Source organism: Onthophagus taurus, chromosome 5 (assembly GCF_036711975.1).
Source record: "Onthophagus taurus isolate NC chromosome 5, IU_Otau_3.0, whole genome shotgun sequence".
Taxonomy (NCBI): domain Eukaryota; kingdom Metazoa; phylum Arthropoda; class Insecta; order Coleoptera; family Scarabaeidae; genus Onthophagus; species Onthophagus taurus.
The window spans coordinates 2,293,079-2,315,862 of NC_091970.1; the positions used below are offsets into that span (position 1 = coordinate 2,293,079).

Here is a 22,784-nt window from a genome sequence, read left to right on the forward strand (position 1 = left end):
AGAATTTAATTAAAAAGATAAGCTATTTAAATATAAGAAAATATTAAAAATTTGATATAATTTCTTCATGATAAATTTGGTTTGACTAAAAGAGGCTTTTAATAATAAAGAAGTACCTAATTACGTCCTGATTTAAGGATGGTTTATTAATAGTTGTATTTAAAAATAAAAAAAATATCTAATTTGTGTATTAATTTTGAATAAAGAGGTTATGGATGGATTATTGGAAAATGATGAAAGATCGGATTTATAAAAAAACATATTTAAACCATTTTTCAGCTTTAATCTCATCAAATGTACCAATGTAAGTGAAAATATTTGTTGTATGTACGTTAATAATACAATATACATATAGTTTATTCAATATTTTACCCTCCTCGCATCTATTATTCTTTCTTTTCGATTAAAAATTAACACGATACGTAAATAATATTATTGAATTAATTAATACACAATAGTTCAATATTTTTTTTATATATATGTACACTTAAACCTCTATTTTTATCATCGTCAATTCAATTCGTAACTTCTTTTTTGATTTTTTGTATGTACAAAAGCAGAAGAAATAAATAATAATAATAATAAAAAGGAATTAATTAAAAAGTTATCTGTGTTCGATGTTTTCATTTTCTTTAAATTAATTCTTTAGATTTAAATAAAGATATCGTTGGTGTCCTTCTTTCAACTTTCGGCTTAAAAAATGAATTATATGAACAAAGTATATAAGGACTTATAGTTAAGTGTTAAAATTGATTTACGGATGAAAAACTTTTTTGTTGTTTGTAGATTGGGCTCAGTAAAATGTGTAGCCTGGAAAAATTAAAACCAAAATTATTCATCTCGCGAAATAAATTAATACCAAAATGATTAAAATTATTTTTATACAGTTAAAAGAGATTTTAAATAAAAAAGAAATTAATAAAACTTACCCAAACAAAAATAACCTTAAAACAAAAAACTTAAACCCCCCATTAAAAACATAACTTCTCTTAGATTACGACAAAAACGGATTGGCCGCCTGTGTTTCACCTTGTTTCATCCATGGGGCGCCCAAATTCGAATTGGTGGCCTGAACCGGCTTCCACGGATCTTGAATCGGCGGTTGTTGTGATTGAATTTGTTGGGTGCTCGCGCCAAAAACCGGCGACGGAGCGCCGAATTGTCCATTATTCGTATTAGCACCATAAGACCCAAAACCTAAACTATTTGGATTATATGCCGGATTTGATATTGGCGCCACCATCGGAGGTCCAAATGGGGCACTTTTAATCTCATTCATGGACGGTTTCGGAGCCGGAGTATTAAATATTTGTCTTTGAGCCGCTTGCGGTTGTTCCGAGAATGGATTCGGAGCTTGCGAGGAGTTCATTGGTTTACCTACAAATAATTTCAATTATTTATTTATTAAAATTAATTGAATTGTTTATTTCAGAAAGGGGCTAAGTAACATTTTTGACAATTTTGAGATAAGTTAATAGATCTAACATTAGAACCAGAAACATTTGGGTTTAGCTACTAGTTCTAGGTCTAGTGTTAATTCTAGTTTTAATTGTTATGCAGCGCTAGACCAAGAACTAGAATTATTTGGGTTTAGCCGTCTTAAGAAACTGTTGGAAAAAGAGTAATTATTGCTATCAGAAAATTAAATACTGGTAGTAAGACTAAAAACTGCTTGGAAAGAGGAAATACTATTTCAAAAAGTTACTTACTGCTTCTAAAATGCTAGATACTGCAGAAAAAGACCACAACTTACTTGGAAAAGACCAGATACTGTTTTCAAAATAACACCTATTGCTTTCAAAACGCTAAACACTGCTGTTAAAGGTTTTGACTTACTTGGACAAGAGGAATACTGCTTCCAAGACTACTTATTGCTTTCATACGAGAAGAGATATGCTTTCCAAAAAGCTACCTACCGCTTCCAGAATGTTACATACTGCTGGAAAAGACTAATAACTGCATGGAAAGAAGAGATATGCTTCACAAAAAGCTACCTAATGCTGCCAGAATGCTAAATACTAATAACTACTTGGAAAGAAGAGATATGCTCTCCAAAAAAGATATCTACTGCTTCCAAATTCCTAGATACTGGTGGAAAAGATTACAATTTGCTTGGAGAAGACTAAATAGTGCTAACAAACAACTACAAACTCATTGGAAAGACGAGATACTGCTTCCATAAGACAACTTATTGCTTTCAGAGCGCTATATACTATTAGAAAAGATTACGACCTGTTTGGAGAAGACTAAATACTGCTGGGAGAAACTACTATTTGCTTGGAAAAAAAAGATACTGTTTTCAAAAGACTATTAACTACTTACAGAATGCTAAATATTGCTGGAAAGACTACTAATTGTTTAAAGAAAGCTAAATATTGTTTCTTTTATTTTCAAGGTGATTCACATAAGAACCGACACAGAGCAGGGACATGTAGAGGACAATAAATTAAGATGATTTAACGTAACTTACTTCTACACTAAGTTGTACACCTGAGGAGTTATAGGGCTACAAAGTTGGCTCTTAAATTTTTTAAAAATTCAATATTTTCGTAGTACATTAAGCTAGAAAAGCCAAATTTGGTTATGAGTGTACCAAGGGTATTAATGGGTAGCAAATTGAACTCAATTAAGACATTTCAAACGGTTGATTAAATGATGAGTAAATTTCGACAGATTTTGTTAACCTTCTGGCGGATTTAATACATTACTACTTCATTTCATGTGGAATTTCATTCTAAAACTTTTCTTACTCTTATTAATTTTTAAAAAACTTTGTCGTTTTCATAAAAAAACTTAAATAACTAAAGACACGGATTTCGTAGTTACTTAAAATAAGCGAAAATTCAGTAGTCGGCTATGAAATTGTACGTCAAACTTAACAAATAGGTTATAAAGTTATTTGATGACATGTATTTGTCAAGTATATAGATAGATACTTTCTAGTTCTAGTTTTACACTAGCACCAGGGTATGATTTCTTGATAGGTATAAAATAAAGTCGGAATTTTAGTTACTATAACAATCCACTAGATGGCGATGCTATACACAATTTGCTGTGTAATTATTTATATATACCAGAAATCGACGTCAGTGTCATATGTCATAATGTTAACTTTACATTTCTTTTCCATAAAGAAGACATCACAAACTTTATAATAAATATGTTTGTAAAATTAATTTTGTTCAACTTTTGTAAAAGGATAAATAACATACAAAAGGTAAAACTAGAAAACTAAATTCTAAGAACACATTGGCTGTTCAAGTTGGTTATATTTTTTTAAAGAAAAAAAAATTTATTTAATAAACTATTGTGTTCTATTTATCAATTAAACTAAGAAGTGGAAACCTGAGTATAATTGAACTCAGGCATTGTATCATACATATGTATATATATATATATAAATATAACGAACACATTCAAATTTCGCGGTTTATTAAAATTACTTTTATTACAATCCCCTTGGCGGTGCTGCATTCAATTTGAAATACTATACTTCGTTCACGACTACTTTTGAAATTGATTCCATAAATCAAATACATTTTTGAATTAAATTTAAACGTCAATGTGACACAAATTCAATGGTACCAACTGTAACCAACTTCACAACAATTTGTCAAAATTAAACGTCAATTTTATGAAACGTCATAGGTATATTTTTTTATGAAAATTAATTAATTTATGCTTAAATCATACGAAAAAAGAATTTGTTTACGTTTTTTTAATGTCAAACCTTTAGAAGGTCCTAAAAATTAAATTAAATTGACATTTGTTGAAATTTTAACGTTTCAAATAATTATAATTAGTCTGTCAGTTATCGAGTTTTTAAAAATTTACGAATCTATCTAATTAGTGACGTAATTTATCTTTGGGTGCAAATTATTTAAACAATTTTTGTATTTTTGACATGTGTTAGTCATCAGCAATCTACATATCTGTATATGCAATTTGTAATAAAAAATGTCGTGAACACTCTTTAAATTGAAAAATATGTCTTTTTTTTACGTTTTTTTCAGTTTCTTAGTCCCTTTCTGAAATAATTCAATTAAATAAAAATTTCTTACTTGTAACCAAATTATCTAAATTAACCAAAGATGAATTTTCCCCTAAAAACGCGTGTGGCGTCTTTTTTGTGGCCCCGGTTGAAACATTAACACTCCCAATCGCATCTCCTAATAAATCAACCTCAAACGGATCATTTTTCGGCTCATTCCCATTCGTTTTCGGCGACGAATCGCGCTTCGTTTGGTTCCGATTTGAAATTATATCAAATTCGTCTAAATCGGTTGATGAAACGGGGCTTGTCGGACTCCAAGGATCGTGAGCTCTCGGCGGCAATTCCGGGACAACATTTTGAATCGTTTTAGAACTCCAAGGATCCGCTCCAAGACCTGGAGTTGGACTTAACGAGCTTGAAGGTAACCAAGGATCACCTATCGGAGGAGGCACCGGATGGTGATGATGATGATTAGGTGGAGAAATCGACGAGTTTGGATGCCAAGGGCTTGAATTCTAGTTAAAAAGAAAATAAATTTATTATTTTAAATTAAAATCTCCAAAGTACTCACTGAATCCTCAAACAAGTCTTCATCCGAAGACTTTTAAGCAGCATAAATTGTAATAAAATGTTTTTAACCCAAAATAAAATAAGCTAAAACGTTACCTGTTGTCTTGGTGGTTGGGGGATACCCCACGGGTCCACAGAAGCCCCCTCAGATAAATTAACATCCAATAAATCAACCATGTGACTATGTTTATCTTTATGGTGATGCTCTTGTTGTTGTCTAATAACAACCGATTAATTAATTAATAATAAATAATAAAATCATAATTAAAAATTTACTTAAAATCTTGTTGACTCTGACTCAAAGCTAACTGTAATCTAACATCATCCGAACGTCTTTTTTGTTCTTCTTGTTCCGCTTCCTCCCGAGACATGGCTAAAGCCAATTGAAGCTGTAATTCTTCTTCGCCAGCTGTTTGGGGGCGCGCCACTTCTAAATCGCGAGGTAACTCACCCCCACTATCGCGACTATTGCTCCATTCGGAACCTCTAAAAGCTGGATATCGGGGGCTTGATGGGGTATCGAGACCTCCGTCGCTTCCAAATGCCGAGGCGGTTTGAGCAAAACGTTCCTTCGCCTTTAACGCACGAGCGCGTTCGTTTTTCAATTTCTCATCGTCCTGAAGTAAATTAGCAAGTTGTTTAGCTTTCTCGCGAACATTTTGACCTTGATCTTTACCTAAAATTAAAAACAATTAAATTTATTTCAATTTTTAATTTGATTTAAGTACCTTCTTCTAAATACTGAAAATCTTTTAATGTTTTAATCGCGAAAATATTCTCCTTGCATTGTTGCGCGACTTTTTCCGTTCCGGTTTTAATTAAATATTCCAACAGCACCAAAGCTTTGTAAACGTGCCGCCAATTTTTACCATGATCGTTCAATCGTTTCCAAATCATTTGCATAATTTCCGTGTACGCGACAACGTTGTAGGTTAAATCGGCGATTTCGGCCATAATCGTACTGCTTGGGCCCCATGGGTCATTCGAAGTCGCCTCGCGCACCTTTCTCTGAGCGTCCGAATAATTATGGGCCAGGTTTTTCAGGTTACGCCTTAAGCCCGCCACGTTTACTTGCATTTCACTATTCCGACGCACTAAAATAACAGAAAAAAATGAATTAGATAAAAAAATTAGATAATAAAAAGTAAGGCTATAAAAAAAAATTGATACAAATTGTGGATTGAAGTCTTTCGGACTTACTTTTTACGCTAACTCGTTCAAAAATTCCTTATTTCTTGTAGATCTGCCAAAAAAACTTAGATTTAGACTCATTAAATAAGGCGACATGCTTTTAATTAGTCCCGTGTAGGTGTTAATTAAATTAGGGGTTAATGAAATTAATTAAATGAATAATTAGCATGCACCCGGTTGGTTAATTAATTAATTTTAGTATTAGTAGTTAACTAGTTAAAAATTAGAACTTACCCTATTTGTTACTTTTAATCAAAAAATGTTAAATGTCAAAATTGACATTTAATTTTTTTAGAACTAAATAAAAAAAAGTGCAACCAACCTTAAATAATTAAAAAAACTATTTGCATTTTTAAAGTAATTTGTTGTTAAAAAACATTATCACTGTGTCATGTGATTAATCATCACTATCAACACTTATTTATTTACTAAAAACACATTTATCGATTTTATCAATATTTTACATTGAATCAGATCGTTTAAATCGATAATAAACTTAAATTGAGGTCTTAAATGACTTAAAAATTGTAATTAAGTTTAAAAATGTTACTTGGAAATTGATATTCGAAGAAATTCGTGTTGATTCGATGACCTTGGTGAATTATTTACGTTTTTAAAACGGAACAAAAATAACTGAGTCCTTTATTCAATTAGAAAGCTACAGGAGAAAAAACTTTCTCGGACGATTTAAACAAAGTAAATAAAAATTTGGTTAGATAAAATATAGATAACGTTAAGATAATGCAGATAAGAGAATAAAACAGTAAAATTTCCAGGAAAATAGAATTAATAATGACGTTTTTAATTTCGTGAATAATCGGATTAAGAAAGGAAAAATCCATATTTAAACTTGGAGGGTTTTAAATTACGATGTTTTATATGATTAAACGTTGTAAATAAATCGAAAACGTACAAAAAACTCACAAAACAGTTAGATGGGTTACAACTTACATCGTTTTAAGGTTGGCCTAAAAACCCTTTTTGAGCTTTATTTAGTGCTTTAACCGTTTAATAATGCACCCGTTGATAACACGGCCTATTTCACACAATAATCACTTAAAACTATTAATTATTTAATGATATTTTTATACTTTTTGAACAATTAAATCCTTTTAGAGCGACACTTAACATTCTTCTGAACTTTTTGACAAGTTGGAGGATTTTACAAATATGGCGACCTATGTTCAAATGATCTAAATTTCAATTTGTATAAACTTCATTATTGCTAAAACGAATTCGTACCAATTAAAATAAAAAAATTAATAACAAATAAAATTAAATTGTAAGTAATAAAGTAATTCTTTTAATAATTAAGTTTTATTTTAAAATTATTTTATTCCTATAAAAATATAACCTCAAAAATCATTTTTTTAAAATAAATTTAATGTTAATACTTAAAAACAACATTTTATTCATCAACAGGACTCTCGTTCGAAGCGCTAACACTAACCGTAGGTAAATAATAAGCTTTAATCACACCGTGTAATCGGGCAACTTCAGCTTCTTCTCTCTCCAAGCTTCGTAACATTTGTGCAAACTTAACAATACCTTCACGTCCCTCGGGAAACCCGAAATCTTTTAAAACATCCATTTGTACTTGCATCACAATCGGAAACAAAAACTGCATCATTTTTAACATTTCATTACCGACGTTTCCCCGGGCTTCTTCCAATTTTTTCGTATTTTCCGACGATTGCAGCTCGTTTATCGTCTTTTGAAGTATTTCAATCGCCGTTTCGGTCGTTAACGTCGGAATCGAATCAATTTTAGACATTTTTAAGTGATAAATCAACTAAAATAAACTTTGTTTTGGTGTTTCAGAGGAATCTTTAGCGATTTAGGGGAATTTAACACTATTTAGGGGAATTTTAGTTAGTTTTTTGACACATGTCAAAAAGTAATCATAAAATTTACTAAAAATAGTTTATTTTATGATTATTATTATTACAAAATACATTTATTTCTTAGTTTTAAATAAATCTAATTCACTCGAAACCTGAGAGTTGTTGACTAAGACACGCGTATATATTTGTATACATATTTGGTACATAAAGTTTCTTTATTGCTAGGCACAAACAGCTGATTAAAAACTTAATATATAGAATCGACTGTGTGTGCCTAGCCTAAATAAATAAGAAATCTTTGTAATCAAGGAATGTTAATCAATTTTTTTTAAGTACTCACGGTAATCTTAAAAATTAATTCATATTTATTTATTTAATCACTGCCTTGCGCTTCTTTCCGTTTCCACCAAACATTCCCTAACTAATATTCTCGCCTGTACGATGCCCCTTTTTAATCTCTCAGCCGAACTTCGACTTCCAGCGTACGTAGGGCGCACTTCCCTACCCATCTCCTCAATAACCCCCAATAATTGAGCGTATTTCGATTGATTCGGTTGTTGGGTTTGATTCGTTTTTCCTTGAACGGGAACTGCAGTTACTGTTACATCACTTAATTTTGATTCAACGGCTTGGATGTCAACGGTTTCCATTTTTTGAGGTTATGTTTAGTTTCGTTGAAATAATTTTTTCTCTCGAAGTATTAAATTGGGGTTAATTTAATTAATTCGCTTCTTTTTTAATCGATTTGTAATGTATTATCGGATTTTTAATAAAAGATGAAATTAAGTGAAATAATTTGGTTAACGGTTTTTTTTTGACAGAAAAGTGACATTATTAAGTAAACTAATGTGAAGTTGGCGTTTTAAGCCAAATTAATTTAATTCTAATTGAATTAACTTTATTTAATTAATTATTTAATTTTAATTTAAAAATTGATCAATATATTAAAATTAAAACGTAAAATTTTTTTTAAGAACGTTGAAGTAGCCCCATCTCTAATAATTTGGTATTACTACATATGTATTAATGACGTGATTTTACAGTTTTCTGTAAATTGTTTAATAAATAAATAATTTCTTTTTGATATCATTAAAAATGTATAGTAATTACAACCATCAGTAAAAGCTCTACAAATAAACCTTGGGTTTTGAAAAGCTTTTTTCGATACTCACATAAAATAACGTTTATCTACATTGGGATTTGTTTGTTAAAGCATTAAAACGTTTGTGTAGTACCAGAAAAGTATGTTAATGATATCAGCGATAATTGGCACATTGTTGAAGTTAATTGTGTGCAGGAGATAATTTATTGATTATCAGCTCATAAATAAATCTGCCAATTTGACTTAAAAATTGTTTGTTTATATTTATGAGGTTATTTAACGATTTATTTCTTTTATGCAACTTCCAGATGGTTTTGTGGATGCTCAAAAAAATGCGATTGCCTCTATCAATCAAAAAGTTTCATGAATTCATCAAAACCTTTTCAAGTCATTCTTTTTAGTAAAACATTGCGTAGGTGCACAATGGAATTTGTTGGAGTCCCATTGATAAATTTCCGGTTATACAAGAAATACAAAAAGTGTTACCTCAACGATGTCGTCGGCGTCGTCGACGTCGTTGTTGGGATTGGTCGGCGTCGCGTTTTCGTTTCGAAGCGCGGGATTGGACGCAGGTTCGCTTTTCTATATTAAAAGGGGTGAAGCGCTTTTGGCGCGTTTTAGTTCAACACCTAGCACCTGCGAGGATCGCAGAACACCACAAATTAAAGCTGAAACGAACGAGGTCTCTCTTAAACATCTCTCCAAGTACCTAAAAAGAAGAATACGATTAAGAGTCTGAAGAAAAATCGAAAAAGTTTGTTCATTTAAGGTAAGAAAAAAAAATTTATCCGGCTCCTCCACCAAAAATATAAAAAAGCACTTTGCTTATTGCTTAATATTGATCATTTTGAATCATAAAAAATGCATTTTGTTTCGAAACTATCAAATAGCTAGTTAATTTAAGTCATCAAAGTTAATTAATAATGTAAAATTCGCTTACCAATTCATTGGTTGCCCACGAGAGAGTGCACTCAAGTATTCTTATAAATTTTTGATTCCATTTTCTATTTATAACGATATCTGCAACAATGAAAAAAAAATGAAAAATGGAAGAATATCACCCCAAAGGCAATCTTTCCCATTCACTGCAAGAACAACAACTTTTCGTGAGCACAATTTCCAACAAAAAAGAAAAAAATAATAATAATAGTAACAGACAATTTTCTCGGAGCTTTTCTATTTTGAAAAGTTGGCGAGAAAATGCGGGTACAAAACGCAGAAAGCGTAAAATTACTCGCAAATAGACGAAAAGATAGGCGAAAGAAGGAAATTGAGCAGTTATTTGAAAACGGCGACGTTTTCAAAATTGTAAAATAAAAGAATTTTCTTCTTCAAAAATAAGTTTCGAAGTAATTAGAAAACTTTATGAATTACCCCCAATTCTAATTCACAACATTTCCGACTTATCCAAGTTATTAAAGTCAATTAAGTACAGTTTCTTTATCTCGCGATAAAGCATTGTTTCATTCGAATTTGAAGTGCATTAAATAAATTTTGTTGAAAGCAATAAATCCGGGTAAATTTATAAATTGTCGAATCAGCTATACTATAAACTAGTTCCTTTCGAAACGTTCAATTTCAAAAGGAAAATCTCGACTGGAATATAGATGTCTTTTAAATCGTATCTTAGAATTTATCGTGACCGTTCAAACACGACAAATTCTTTTCGTAACAAAAATATAAATAAAATGACTCGAATCGAAACTTATTAATATTTCCGTAAACCACGTGGCTTATTTTATTATAAGCGAAAACTAAATTCTAATCTAAATCGGATTAAAACGATCAACTACGCATTTCATTTACATACATAATCCTTGTTGTAATTATAACCTAAAACGTATCGATCTTGCGAAATCTTTAACTGCTAAATTAGCGTTATTTTTAAATTTTTTCGAATTTGAGATAAATTTATTCAAAAAAATATCAACCGGGATGGATATGAATGGTTTATAAATGGATTTGACTCGGTTACAATGGAAAACGATGATTGTGTGATGAAATGTGAGCTTAATGAACCAATTTTTTTACTGAAAACACTCCCAAATTTGCTTTAGAAAATAACGAGGATGGATCGATTGATTGAATTTTTTTTGCTTTGTTATGATTAATTTATCAATTTTTTATTATTAAAATTATAAATGATTTAATTATTAAAAATTCTTAATCTCCATTAAAAATTCTTTAAAATGAGACCAAACACGATGATATTATCTTTAAAACCAACCCAGATATTTATTATCGTCATTTGTTTTTTTTTTTAATTTTAATTAAGGATACGAGATAATAAAGTTATTATTTGGATATCAACTTCCATTTTCTTTTTGGTTCAGTTCCTAACGTGACATGAGTCATAATCTAATATGTCAAAAACCCTAATAAAAGTAATATTGAGAGATATTTGAGATGATGTAAACGATTAACGTGGATATTGAAAGTTGTTTCATGTTATAATCTTGGTTTAATAATGTTGAAGAGTGTCCGAGACGTTGTTGAGAGACGGATTGATATTAATGGTTGGTAGAAACGGTTTTAAGTATTTTCCAGAACGATGTTGGTGGATGTTGATGGTGAGTATACCGGGTATTCACTATCAACATAGTTTTACACTAGCATTATCACTAGAACTAAAATCATTCGGATTTAGCCGCACGTCTCTAAAGACGGCTAAACCATATGTCCAAAATGCGGTCGTTTGACATCTCAATATCGTATTTGGCTTTCATCGACTATGATATACTTTGACGTTGTCCGTATTATCAGCTTCCTTAAACATCATTTACAATAGTCCTGAACAACACTTTTGGTTTTCTTCAACATCGTCTCTTGTCATGGTATATCAAAACTTTCAAAATGCTTCTAAATATGTATTCTGGAATCTATATCGTTCAATTTCTCGATGACATCATAACATTGAACTTAAAATCGCTTAAAAAACAGAAATTTTTCAATGCGGTTTTGCTGTGGGATTAAGATCGCTTAAAAGTATTAAAATTGTAATAAATACCTTAAAATTTAGTCAAAATCCAATTTGAATTAGTTAAAAATTTCCTGAAATTCATTTCAAATTGTTTTGATTTCACTCAAAAACCTTAAAACGCTTTTGACATTTTATAATCGTTGAAATCTACTTGGTTGCTTAGCAACGGCAATCCGGCAACCTAAATTTTTTACTCTAAATGTAACCAAACAAAAATTATTTATGAAATTAAATAACAAAATAATTATTTATAGGGTTAAACTAGATCTTAAATCATCTTGATTTTATTTTTAATTAAGAAAATTTAACAGTTTTTAACCTTAAAATCGCTTAAAAAATAGAAATTTTTCAATGCGGTTTTGCTGTGAGGTTATGATCGCTTAAAACGATTAAAATTGTAATAAATACCTTAAAATTTAGTCAAAATTCAATTTGAATTAGTTAAAAATTTTCTTAAATTCATTTTAAATCGTTTAAAATCCTTTGATTTCACTCAAAAACCTTGAAACATTTTTGACACATTCTTTATAATCGTTGAAATCTACTTGGTTGCTAAGCAACGGCAATCCGGCAACCTAAATTTTTTACTCTAAATGTAACCAAACAAAAATTATTTATGAAATTAAATAACAAAATAATTATTTATTGGATTAAACTAGATCTTAAATCATGTTGATTTTATTTTTAATTAAGAAAATTTAACAGTTTTTAACCTTAAAATCGCTTAAAAAATAGAAATTTTTCAATGCGGTTTTGCTGTGAGGTTAAAATAGCTTAAAACGATTAAAATTGTAATAAATACCTTAAAATTTAGTCAAATTTTCTTAAATTCATTTTAAATCGTTTAAAATCCTTTGATTTCACTCAAAAACCTTGAAACATTTTTGACACTTTCTTTATAATCGTTGAAATCTACTTGGTTGCTAAGCAACGGCAATCCGGCAACCTAAATTTTTTACTCTAAATGTAACCAAACAAAAATTATTTATGAAATTAAATAACAAAATAATTATTTATTGGATTAAACTAGATCTTAAATCATGTTGATTTTATTTTTAATTAAGAAAATTTAACAGTTTTTAACCTTAAAATCGCTTAAAAAATAGAAATTTTTCAATGCGGTTTTGCTGTGAGGTTAAAATCGCTTAAAATGATTAAAATTGTAATAAATACCTTAAAATTTAGTCAAAATCCAATTTGAATTAGTTAAAAATTTTCTTAAAATCATTTTAAATCGTTTAAAATTCTTTGATTTCACTCAAAAACCTTGAAATATTTTTGACACTTTCTTTATAATCGTTGAAATCTACTTGGTTGCTTAGCAACGGCAATCCGGCAACCTAAATTTTTTACTCTAAATGTAACCAAACAAAAATTATTTATGAAATTAAATAACAAAATAATTATTTATTGGGTTAAATTAGACCTTTAATCTTTTTGGTTTTATTTTTAAAATGCTCCTAAATATGTATTCTGGAATCTATAATATCTTTCTTTCAATACTGTCTATGACATCGTCCTTGACCTATCTCGATGACATCATAACATATTTTTGCTCTTCCTCAATTTCGCCATTGACATTTAACGTTGTCCCTGGGTTCGTTCCATATCGTTTATTGTATACCTCAATATAATTCCTAGCTTTCCTTAATATTGTCTAAGACAACTTTTAAGATTATTGCTACCCTTCATCAATATTTGTCTCAATTTTCTTCAATATAGTCTCAAGCATCTCCCAACATCATCTCTAGCCTCCCTCAACTTCGTATGTTATAATTTACAACATGATTCCTCGCCTCCGTCAATATTGACTTTCGTTAATATCGTTGTTCATTCCAAAAAAATTTTTCGTGATATCTATTAACATCGTTTTATACTTCGCTCAACGTTGTAGTTAGCTATCATCAAGGAGAGCAAATCTGGCAAATCATAGGAGAGGTGAGAGCATTTAATAGTCAACCCGCCTCCCAGACTGGCTGTGATCTGCCAGACCATTTGATTGTTTGATCTTTTACATTTAGAGCATTCTCTCTGGATTCGTAGGGGGTGTTATCAAAAACTATTATTTCAATGTGGTCAATTCCCAAGGGAGTCATTTTCTCAGTTAATAACGAAATTCCTCTTATCCGTTTTTATAGATATAAATCTTCATGTCTTGGTTCACATCTTAATAAATTAGTAATTTTAGTGGAGCTATCCATAATTTCCATCGTTGTAACTAAAAAATAAAAATATTTTTAATAAATATAAAATAACTGAGATATGATTTATTCTTAATTTTTAAAGTAACCAATATCCTGGTGAATAATACAAAAAGAAAGAATGTGTGAAGGAGAGATTAATTTCTTTTTCCTTAATTATATCCAAAAGATTCCAACCGTGACGGTTTCAAGCGAAAATCTCTTCTGGTTAGTTCGCATTCGGATTCTTTTTATTGTTACATTGTGTCGGTAAAGAGAGTTGTAAATTAAAAACCGCGTTACAACAGGAAACAAGCAAACGGGAAATACCCGTGTTCTTCAGAACGTTACAACACCGAGCCGCCGTTCCTGCTTTTTGTTTCGCCGGTTCCCGACGACAATCCTGTTAGCGACCAACACGTGTGCACCGCCCGGGAATACAATTTCAACGATTTTTCTCTAAAACCTTAATTTTCAAATTTTGATTTGAATTTTCTTTATACATAAATTTTTTTAAATTTATTGTAACGTAAATAAAGAACAGCGTAATCAGTGTGTATTTATCTCGAGAGCAAAAGGATTTTTGTTGATCCCAGTAAAGTAGCGGAAAATGTAACTCCACAATTTCTAAGTCAAATATTTTTCAGGTCTCGTATTTACAATTCAAACCGTGAAAAATGGAATTTTTCGATACGTTTGCACAGGTGCATCTGGAATTTAAACAAACAAAACGTAAAAACAGATTTTTATCTTTGAAATGGAATAAATAAAAAATCTTTTTGTTTATAAGAAAATGCTTTACACTTACTTAGTAGTGAATTGTTAAAATCGATATGAAAACGTAAAGAAATCTAGAGTTTTAATCGGTGGCGTGAGCTTGTGTTGGCATATTAAACCATTTAATTACAGATTTTTTTTTATCGATAAAGATTAACAAGATTTTGAGGATTTAATATAAATTAAATAAAGTTTATAAAATCAATTTTCGATTTATTACTTTATGATTGTTTCTTCTTTAACTTGTGTAATGATTATTGGAAGTCAAGGACGTGAAAACAAATCGTAGAAAATAAATCGAGCGACCACAACTTCAAAAACTCTCGGCAACTATTAAAGAGTTTGATTGGCATTTTCTTTGTATTTTGCGCTACGGTTAGCAGCTTCGTTGTGCGTGTTCGTGCAGGTTCTCTTTTACATTTAGTATCCAGTTTGTAAAATTTGAATAACACGCAATCTTAAAAAAAAAATGTAATTCAATGACGTACGAATTTTAAAAAGGAAAAATATATTAATATTTTTCACGATAACTTTTTAATAATAATTTTTGGAAACGTAAATGAGAAGGAGTTTATTAATTTTTTATGGTTTTTTAAAAAAATTTCCATTTTAATAAAATTTTTTGCTTGTTTTAGTGTGAGGCGAGACACTTTAAGTTATTCAATTGAATTTCATTTGCGTAATAAAACGATATTTCCACATTTTTCTTTCTCTTTTTTTTACTTTTACTTACTTTATCTTACATTTTATTTTCAGACGTGATTGAAACTGCTCGATTTTTCTTCTTGTTCGATTTAATTATTCGAAACTCTTAATTTATCGACTCCGTAACCGAAAATTTTACTGGTAATAAAGAATAATTTCATAATGTGAGGTTAGGATTGCTTAAAACGATTAAAAAAATAAAATTGTAATAAATACCTTAAAATTTAGTCAAAATCCAATTTGAATTAGTTAAAAATTTCCTTAAATTCATTTTAAATCGTTTAAAATGCTTTGATTTCACTCAAAAACCTTGAAACGCTTTTGACACTTTATAATCGTTGAAATCTACTTGGTTGCTTAGCAACGGCAATCCGGCAACCTAAATCTTTTACTCTAAATGTAACCAAACAAAAATTATTTATGGAATTAAATAACAAAATAATTATTTATTGGGTTAAACTAGATCTTAAATCACATCGATTTTATTTTTAATTAAGAGAATTTAACAGCTTTTAACCTTAAAACCGTTTAAAAAATAGAAATTTTTCAATGCGGTTTTGCTGTGAGGTTAAGATCTTAAAACGATTAAAATTGTAATAAATACCTTAAAATTTAGTCAAAATCCAATTTGATTTGGTTAAAAATTTCTTTAAATTCATTTTAAATTTGATTTCACTCAAAAACCTTGAAACACTTTTGACACTTTCTTTATAATCATTGAAATCTACTTGGTTGCCTAGCAACGGCAATCCGGCAACCTAAATCTTTTACTCTAAATGTAACCAAACAAAAATTATTTATGGACTTAAATAACAAAATAATTATTTATTGGGTTAAACTAGATCTTAAATCACATCGATTTTATTTTTAATTAAGAGAATTTAACAGCTTTTAACCTTAAAACCGCTTAAAAAATAGAAATTTCTCAATGCGGTTTTGCTGTGAGGTTAAGATCTTAAAACGATTAAAATTGTAATAAATACCTTAAAATTTAGTCAAAATCCAATTTGATTTGGTTAAAAATTTCTTTAAATTCATTTTAAATTTGATTTCACTCAAAAACCTTGAAACACTTTTGACACTTTCTTTATAATCATTGAAATCTACTTGGTTGCTTAGCAACGGCAATCCGGCAACCTAAATCTTTTACTCTAAATGTAACCAAACAAAAATTATTTATGGAATTAAATAACAAAATAATTATTTATTGGGTTAAACTAGATCTTAAATCACATCGATTTTATTTTTAATTAAGAGAATTTAACAGCTTTTAACCTTAAAACCGCTTAAAAAATAGAAATTTCTCAATACGGTTTTGCTGTGAGGTTAAGATCACTTAAAACGATTAAAATTGTAATAAATACCTTAAAATTTAGTCAAAATCCAATTTGATTTGGTTAAAAATTTCTTTAAATTCATTTCAAATTTGATTTCACTCAAAAACCTTGAAACACTTTTGACACTTTCTTTATAATCATTGAAATCTACTTGGTTGCTTAGCAACGGCTATCCGGCAACCTAAATTTTTTACTCTATATGTAACCAAACAAAAATTATTTATGAAATTAAATAATTATTTATTGGGTTAAACTAGATCTTAAATCACCTCGATTTTATTTTTAATTAAGAAAATTTAACAGCTTTTAACCTTAAAATCGCTTAAAAAAACAGAAATTTCTCAATGCGGTTTTGCTGTGAGGTTAAGATCGTTTAAAACGATTAAAATTGTAATAAATACCTTAATATTTAGTAAGAATCCAATTTAAATTAGTTAAAAATATCCTTAAAATCGTTTAAAATCATTTGATTTCACTCAAAAACCTGAAATGCTTTTGACATTATCTTTATTATCGTCGAAATGTACTTGGTTGCTTAGCAACGCCAATCCGGCAACTTAATTTATTTCAACATAACCTAACAAAAATGAAATTTAATAGAAAAAGAATGGTATAAAAGCATCTTGATGTTTTTTTTTGTTATTAAGAACTCGAAATAATTAAAAAGAGATCCGCAATTTTAGATAAAGTTCCGTCACAATACCCGAACACATAAAGCTTGCGGTTAGAAAAGAGAAAAAGCTTTTCTACTATTGTACCTAAAGCATTTTTCCTTTTTTTGTATTAACTTTGTAAACCGAACTATAATTTCATTTAATTCTGTGTTTATTAAAGCAGGGAAGACTAAGATAAGTCAATTAAATCATTAAATCGGCCGGATAAGCATTTTATCTTCATCCCCTTTTTCCATCTTTTCTCTGTCCAATTTTTTTTGCAATTTTTGTGTTAAAGCCCGTCCACAACAGTGCGGTTATTACTCAGGTGAGCTACAAAATAAAGATTAAAAGATTAAAGGGAACCCGCCCTTTCTGATCTTTCAATCTCCATTTTCCAAAAAAAAGCGAAATGAACCGGATGAAAGGTGAAACCTTTCCTTATCGTCGAGTGTTAAACGTGTCCCGAATACTAGAACCGAATTAGAAGCAATAAACAATTTAAATAAAGTGCGAAGATGTGAAAAGAATTTATTAAAGTCATAAAGAAATAAAGTTTCGTCCAATTTTATTCTAACCTAAAAAAAGAATTGATTAATTTTGGTTTGATGGATTTATAGTTTATGGATGATCGCAGTTATTTTGAAAGATAAAGTGCTTTTAGGGTCTACATAGATATAGAATGTGGTGGATGCATTGGAAGAACGAAAGCGCGATGTAAAACTGAATTGACGGCATTAATAAAACTGCAACCTCATTTCCCATCGATTTAAAAATAACCTGAATCGCCCCTCTGGTGGTGGTCTCTAATCGCAACGATTTATAACGAAAAAAAAATAGATTGAAAAAGTTAAAGTTAATTATTTTTAGTATTTTCATTTTTCTCGCAGTGCGTTTGATTTAAAGTGAATCGCGGAAAACGAGGTGAAATACGAACAGGATACGTGTTAACACGTGGCACAGCGACAGTTTGAGATAATAAATTTTAAATGCAACTTCTCAGCTGGGTATCGAGGCACGGGGCGTACGCACGTGTACGAATATCTCAACAACATATACGATTACATACGTTTTAATTGATATTTGCGAGATTAAATGAAAAAATGCTGTTACTAAAAGGACATTCTCTTAAAATCACATCAAAATAAGTTGACTCAAATTTACATTAAACACTCTGAAGCTGTCAGAAATCGTCTCTCAGAAATAGTACATCTAGTTCTAACTTTAGTGTTAGTCCAATAAAAATATACAATAATACGCTAAACAACAATTAAAACTAGAAATAACACTAGACACTATTTAGGTTAAAAATAAAAAAGTTAGGTTTGATAATGTCAAACATCAATATTAAATATAACGATTTTTTTGATAATTAATATTGAAATGATCTTAATAGGAATCGAAAATGCTTTAATTTGATACCAAACATGATATATTTGGGATAAAAAAAAAGTTAGGTTAGAAGCTGTCAAATGTCAAAATTAAATATAACGATTTTTTGATAAATATTGAAATGATCTTAATAGGAATCCAAAATGCTTTAATTTGATACCAAATATGATATAATTGGGTTAAAAAATAAAAAAGTTAGGTTAAAAACTGTCAAATGTCAAAATTAAATATAACGATTTTTTGATAAATGTTAAAATGATCTTAATAAGAATCCAACATGCTTTCATTTGATACCAAACATGATATAATTGGGTTAAAAAATAAAAAAGTTAGGTTAAAAACTGTCAAATGTCAAAATTAAATATAACGATTTTTTGATAAATATTGAAATGATCTTAATAGGAATCCAAAATGCTTTAATTTGATACCAAATATGATATAATTGGGTTAAAAAATAAAAAAGTTAGGTTAAAAACTGTCAAATGTCAAAATTAAATATAACGATTTTTTGATAAATATTGAAATGATCTTAATAAGAATCCAAAATGCTTTAATTTGATACCAAACATGATATATTTGGATTAACAAATAAAAAAGTTAGGTTAAAAATTGTCAAATGTCAAAATTAAATATAACGATTTTTTGATAAATATTAAAATGAAGAATCGAATGCTTTAATTTGATACCAAACACGATATATTTGGATTAACAAATAAAAAAGTTAGGTTAGAAAATTGTCAAATGTCAAAATTAAATATAACGATTTTTTGATAAATGTTAAAATGATCTTAATAAGAATCCAACATGCTTTCATTTGATACCAAACATGATATAATTGGGTTAAAAAATAAAAAAGTTAGGTTAAAAACTGTCAAATGTCAAAATTAAATATAACGATTTTTTGATAAATATTAAAATGATCTTAATAAGAATCGAAAATGCTTTAATTTGATACCAAACATGATATATTTGGGTAAAAAAATAAAAAAGTTAGGTTAGAAACTGTCAAATGTCAAAATTAAATATAACGATTTTTTGATAAATATTGAAATGATCTCAATAAGAATCCAAAATGCTTTAATTTGATACCAAATATGATATAATTGGGTTAAAAAATAAAAAAGTTAGGTTAAAAACTGTCAAATGTCAAAATTAAATATAACGATTTTTTGATAAATGTTAAAATGATCTTAATAAGAATCCAAAATGCTTTAATTTGATACCAAACATGATATATTTGGATTAACAAATAAAAAAGTTAGGTTAGAAAATTGTCAAATGTCAAAATTAAATATAACGATTTTTTGATAAATATTGAAATGATCTTTATAAAAATCGAAAATGCTTTCATTTGATATCAAAATGATATATTTAGGTTAAAAATAAAAAAGTTAGGTTAGAAAATTGTCAAATGTCAAAATTAAATATAACGATTTTTTGATAAATATTAAAATGATCTTAATAAGAATCGAAAATGCTTTAATTTGATACCAAACACGATATATTTAGGTTAAAAATAAAAAAGTTAGGTTAGAAACTGTCAAATATGAAATAATCGCCATTTTTTTTTGTTAAAAATTAAGATATCTCGATAACGGTTAGAGATAAATAAGTCGAGTTTGGGTTCATTTTAAAAGATTTTTAATTTTCTATCTATTACTGCTAAAAAAAGTACAGCTTTACAACTAAAAAAATTTTCTGAATTTCTAGGCCTAGTGTTAGTTTAACTTTTACGTCAATAAAAATATACAACAAATTAGCATCTTGTTTTAAACCAACATTACTTTCGCGTCACCCTAATAGATTAAACTACTGCAACTACATGTTGCGTAATATTGAGTTACACTCAATCTCACTTTTAATAAAAGATGAAAAGGGCAACAAATTTCAATATAAAGTGAAGAGTAATATAAAGTTTATTACAAAATATATAAAGTTTGTCACTTTGTATATTTTAAATTAAAATTTGAACCTTTTCAATATTCGATGTATTTATTTTCTTCGGAAATAATGAAAGAAAATTGATTTAGAAATATAAACTAACATCAGGATGTTCCTTAATTAGTAAATTATAGTGGGCCGTTTCGGGATACAGAACCCGCTAATTGATTGTAATGAATACCCCGGGATTCGGAGGTTTCGAAAGGAGACAAGGAAGGGGAGATGGAAAGGGGTCCAAAACCTACAATTTTTAATGATCGTTGATTAAATCACAATGATTAATTATTGGATACGGGTTCCGGTCATTTGATCAATGTAAATGAATTAATTGGGACGTGGCAATCAAGGTGTTTCACTGAAAATTTATTTTTAGAGGTGGAATCATCAATTAGATTAAGATAAAAGGAAATTTACAATTTTATTGTTATCTATTAAAATTTCCAATTTAAAATTAAACCATATATTTACTTCTAAATTACCATTTTACAAAAAATAAATAAATAAATATCAATCGGATTAATTTTAATATGATTATTCGATGTAAATTTTAGATTAATATGATATAAAATGAGTTAAACATACATTATGCGAAATAATAATCGTTAATACGGTGTGGTATATTTTATAGGTTTTCAATTTAGTAATTAAGGGGAAATTGTACAATGATATTAATTCAATTCCGGGTAATAAATTTCATTTACAATCTGAAAATGTAACTACTAAATTACCTACTTACTAAATTATCGATTTTAAGGTAAAATTCGTTTACGAATTTATTCAAAAAATAAAATCTCCATCTCTAACTGTAATTTGTCACCGTTGTAAAAAAAAATACAAGGCTCTCGGAAAAGATACGACCGTATACGTCAAATTGGACGTTACACGAGTGTAAATCACGGCTTTATCACGTCAAACACATCAAAAGTTGAACGAACGTATTTTTTAAAAACTTTATATACAGAGTGATTTAAAAGTAAAAATTGTTTATATAACACACATTTCCTTAAATTCATTCTAAATCGTTTAAAATCATTTGATTCTTAAAAACCTAGTAGTCGGACATAACCTAATTTTTTGGATTAGTCGGATGAAGTAGTATTTGTTTTTTATTAAGGATCAATTTAGATTTTTTTTTTAGTTATAAAGCTGTTCTTTTTTTAACATTAATGGGTAGAAAATTAAAAATCTTTTAAGATGAATCCGAACTCGACTCATTTATCTCAAACCGTTATCCAGATATCTTAATTTTTAACAAAAAACATGGCGATTATTTGACATTTGACAGATAACTTTTTTATTTTTTAACGTGAACATATCGTGTTTGGTATCAAATGAAATCATTTCAATATTTATCAAAAAATCGTTATTATTTTTTAACCCAAATAGTGTCTAGTGTTAAAATAGCCGTCTTTAGAGACGTGCGGCTAAACTCAAATGATTCTAGTTCTAGGTCTTGTGTTAGTTCTAGTGATAGTGCTAGTGCAAAACTAGAACTAACACTAGACCTAGAACTAGAAACATTCTGGTTTAGTCGCACGTCTCCCAAGACGGCTAACACTAAAAGAAAAGTGACTAATACTAGATTAACTTCAGTTATAAAACTTGTATTATATGATAACTAACTTCAGGTTTAAAATGTCAACCTCAATTTTGACATATTTGTAAACGTCATTAAAAATCCTTTAAAATGAGTACAAACACGACATATTTATCTTCAATATTAATGAAGTTATGGTCAACTTCCGGTTTAGAATGTCAACGTCAATTTTGACATATTTGTAATCGTCGTGAAAAATCCTTTAAAATGAGTCCAAACATATTATATTTAATTCCAATATTAATCGAGATATAAGCAACTTCCGCTTTGAAATGTCAACGTCATTTTGACATATTCTTAATTTTTATAAAATGTCTTAATATTTGTCACAAAAACAAAAATATAATAAAAAAATTAAGGTTGGTATTAATATTTAAAAATTAAATAGCTATCTTCATTGTTGCTAACTTCGGGTTTAATGGTTTTTATTCTAATTTCTTTGTTTTTTGAGATAAGTGCATCATATTTGGACTAATTTTAAATGTTTTTTAATAAACAATACATCATGAAAGAACACCATG

General features: G+C 28.7%; 4 protein-coding genes and 1 long non-coding RNA gene across 11 annotated transcripts in view; 1 reads left to right on the top strand and 4 right to left on the bottom strand.

The window, feature by feature from the left end:
• Window positions 1-262: 262 nt before the first annotated feature.
• Window positions 263-6,914, bottom strand: LOC111421435 (epsin homolog lqf). Of its 6 annotated transcripts, none has more exons than XR_011640467.1 (9): window positions 6,707-6,914; window positions 5,765-5,807; window positions 5,293-5,658; window positions 4,841-5,240; window positions 4,661-4,781; window positions 4,566-4,595; window positions 4,062-4,509; window positions 930-1,377; window positions 263-810 (listed from the first exon to the last, which is right to left on the bottom strand). XR_011640467.1 is itself a non-coding variant. In XM_023054588.2 (9 exons), coding segments are annotated over exons 2-9 (1,731 nt in total). In that variant the 5' UTR covers window positions 5,766-5,807; window positions 6,707-6,914; the 3' UTR covers window positions 263-793. The 6 variants fall into 6 exon arrangements, 1 of the variants encoding a protein (XP_022910356.2); XR_011640468.1 differs by lacking the exon at window positions 6,707-6,914 and adding an exon at window positions 6,078-6,700; XR_011640469.1 differs by lacking the exon at window positions 6,707-6,914 and adding an exon at window positions 5,990-6,042.
• Window positions 6,915-7,053: 139 nt separating this feature from the next.
• LOC111421436 (protein C10) lies at window positions 7,054-7,529 on the bottom strand. Its single transcript, XM_023054590.2, has one exon. It carries the CDS (start codon window positions 7,527-7,529, stop codon window positions 7,164-7,166), a length of 366 nt encoding a protein of 121 aa, XP_022910358.1. The 3' UTR covers window positions 7,054-7,163.
• On the bottom strand, window positions 7,054-8,249 carry LOC111421437 (CDK2-associated protein 1). Its single transcript, XM_023054591.2, has one exon. It carries the CDS (start codon window positions 8,247-8,249, stop codon window positions 7,977-7,979), a length of 273 nt encoding a protein of 90 aa, XP_022910359.1. The 3' UTR covers window positions 7,054-7,976.
• Window positions 8,250-9,321: 1,072 nt separating this feature from the next.
• Window positions 9,322-22,784, top strand: part of LOC111426529 (Tachykinin) — a 32,970-nt gene continuing 19,507 nt past the window's right edge. Inside the window, exon 1 of the mRNA XM_071196191.1 lies at window positions 9,322-9,470. The gene's annotated coding sequence lies outside the window, so the exon portion shown is untranslated. The remainder of the gene's footprint in view (window positions 9,471-22,784) is intronic.
• Window positions 12,873-16,493, bottom strand: LOC139429881 (uncharacterized). Of its 2 annotated transcripts, XR_011640472.1 has the most exons (6): window positions 16,327-16,493; window positions 15,948-16,115; window positions 15,560-15,736; window positions 15,372-15,481; window positions 14,670-15,095; window positions 14,366-14,571 (listed from the first exon to the last, which is right to left on the bottom strand). It is a non-coding gene; the product is annotated as an uncharacterized lncRNA (long non-coding RNA). The 2 variants fall into 2 exon arrangements; XR_011640473.1 differs by lacking the exons at window positions 14,366-14,571; window positions 14,670-15,095; window positions 15,372-15,481 and adding an exon at window positions 12,873-13,899.

Bases quoted from the DNA above. Each gene is read 5' to 3' on its own strand.
- LOC111421436 (XM_023054590.2), bottom strand. From the start codon at position 7,529: ATGTCTAAAATTGATTCGATTCCGACGTTAACGACCGAAACGGCGATT.
- LOC111421437 (XM_023054591.2), bottom strand. From the start codon at position 8,249: ATGGAAACCGTTGACATCCAAGCCGTTGAATCAAAATTAAGTGATGTA.
- LOC111421435 (XM_023054588.2), bottom strand. The intron at 5,241-5,292 runs GTACTTAAATCA...TTTTAATTTTAG, and splicing joins TTTTCAGTATTTAGAAGAAG to GTAAAGATCAAGGTCAAAAT. The intron at 1,378-4,061 runs GTAAGAAATTTT...AATTATTTGTAG, and splicing joins TTTAGATAATTTGGTTACAA to GTAAACCAATGAACTCCTCG.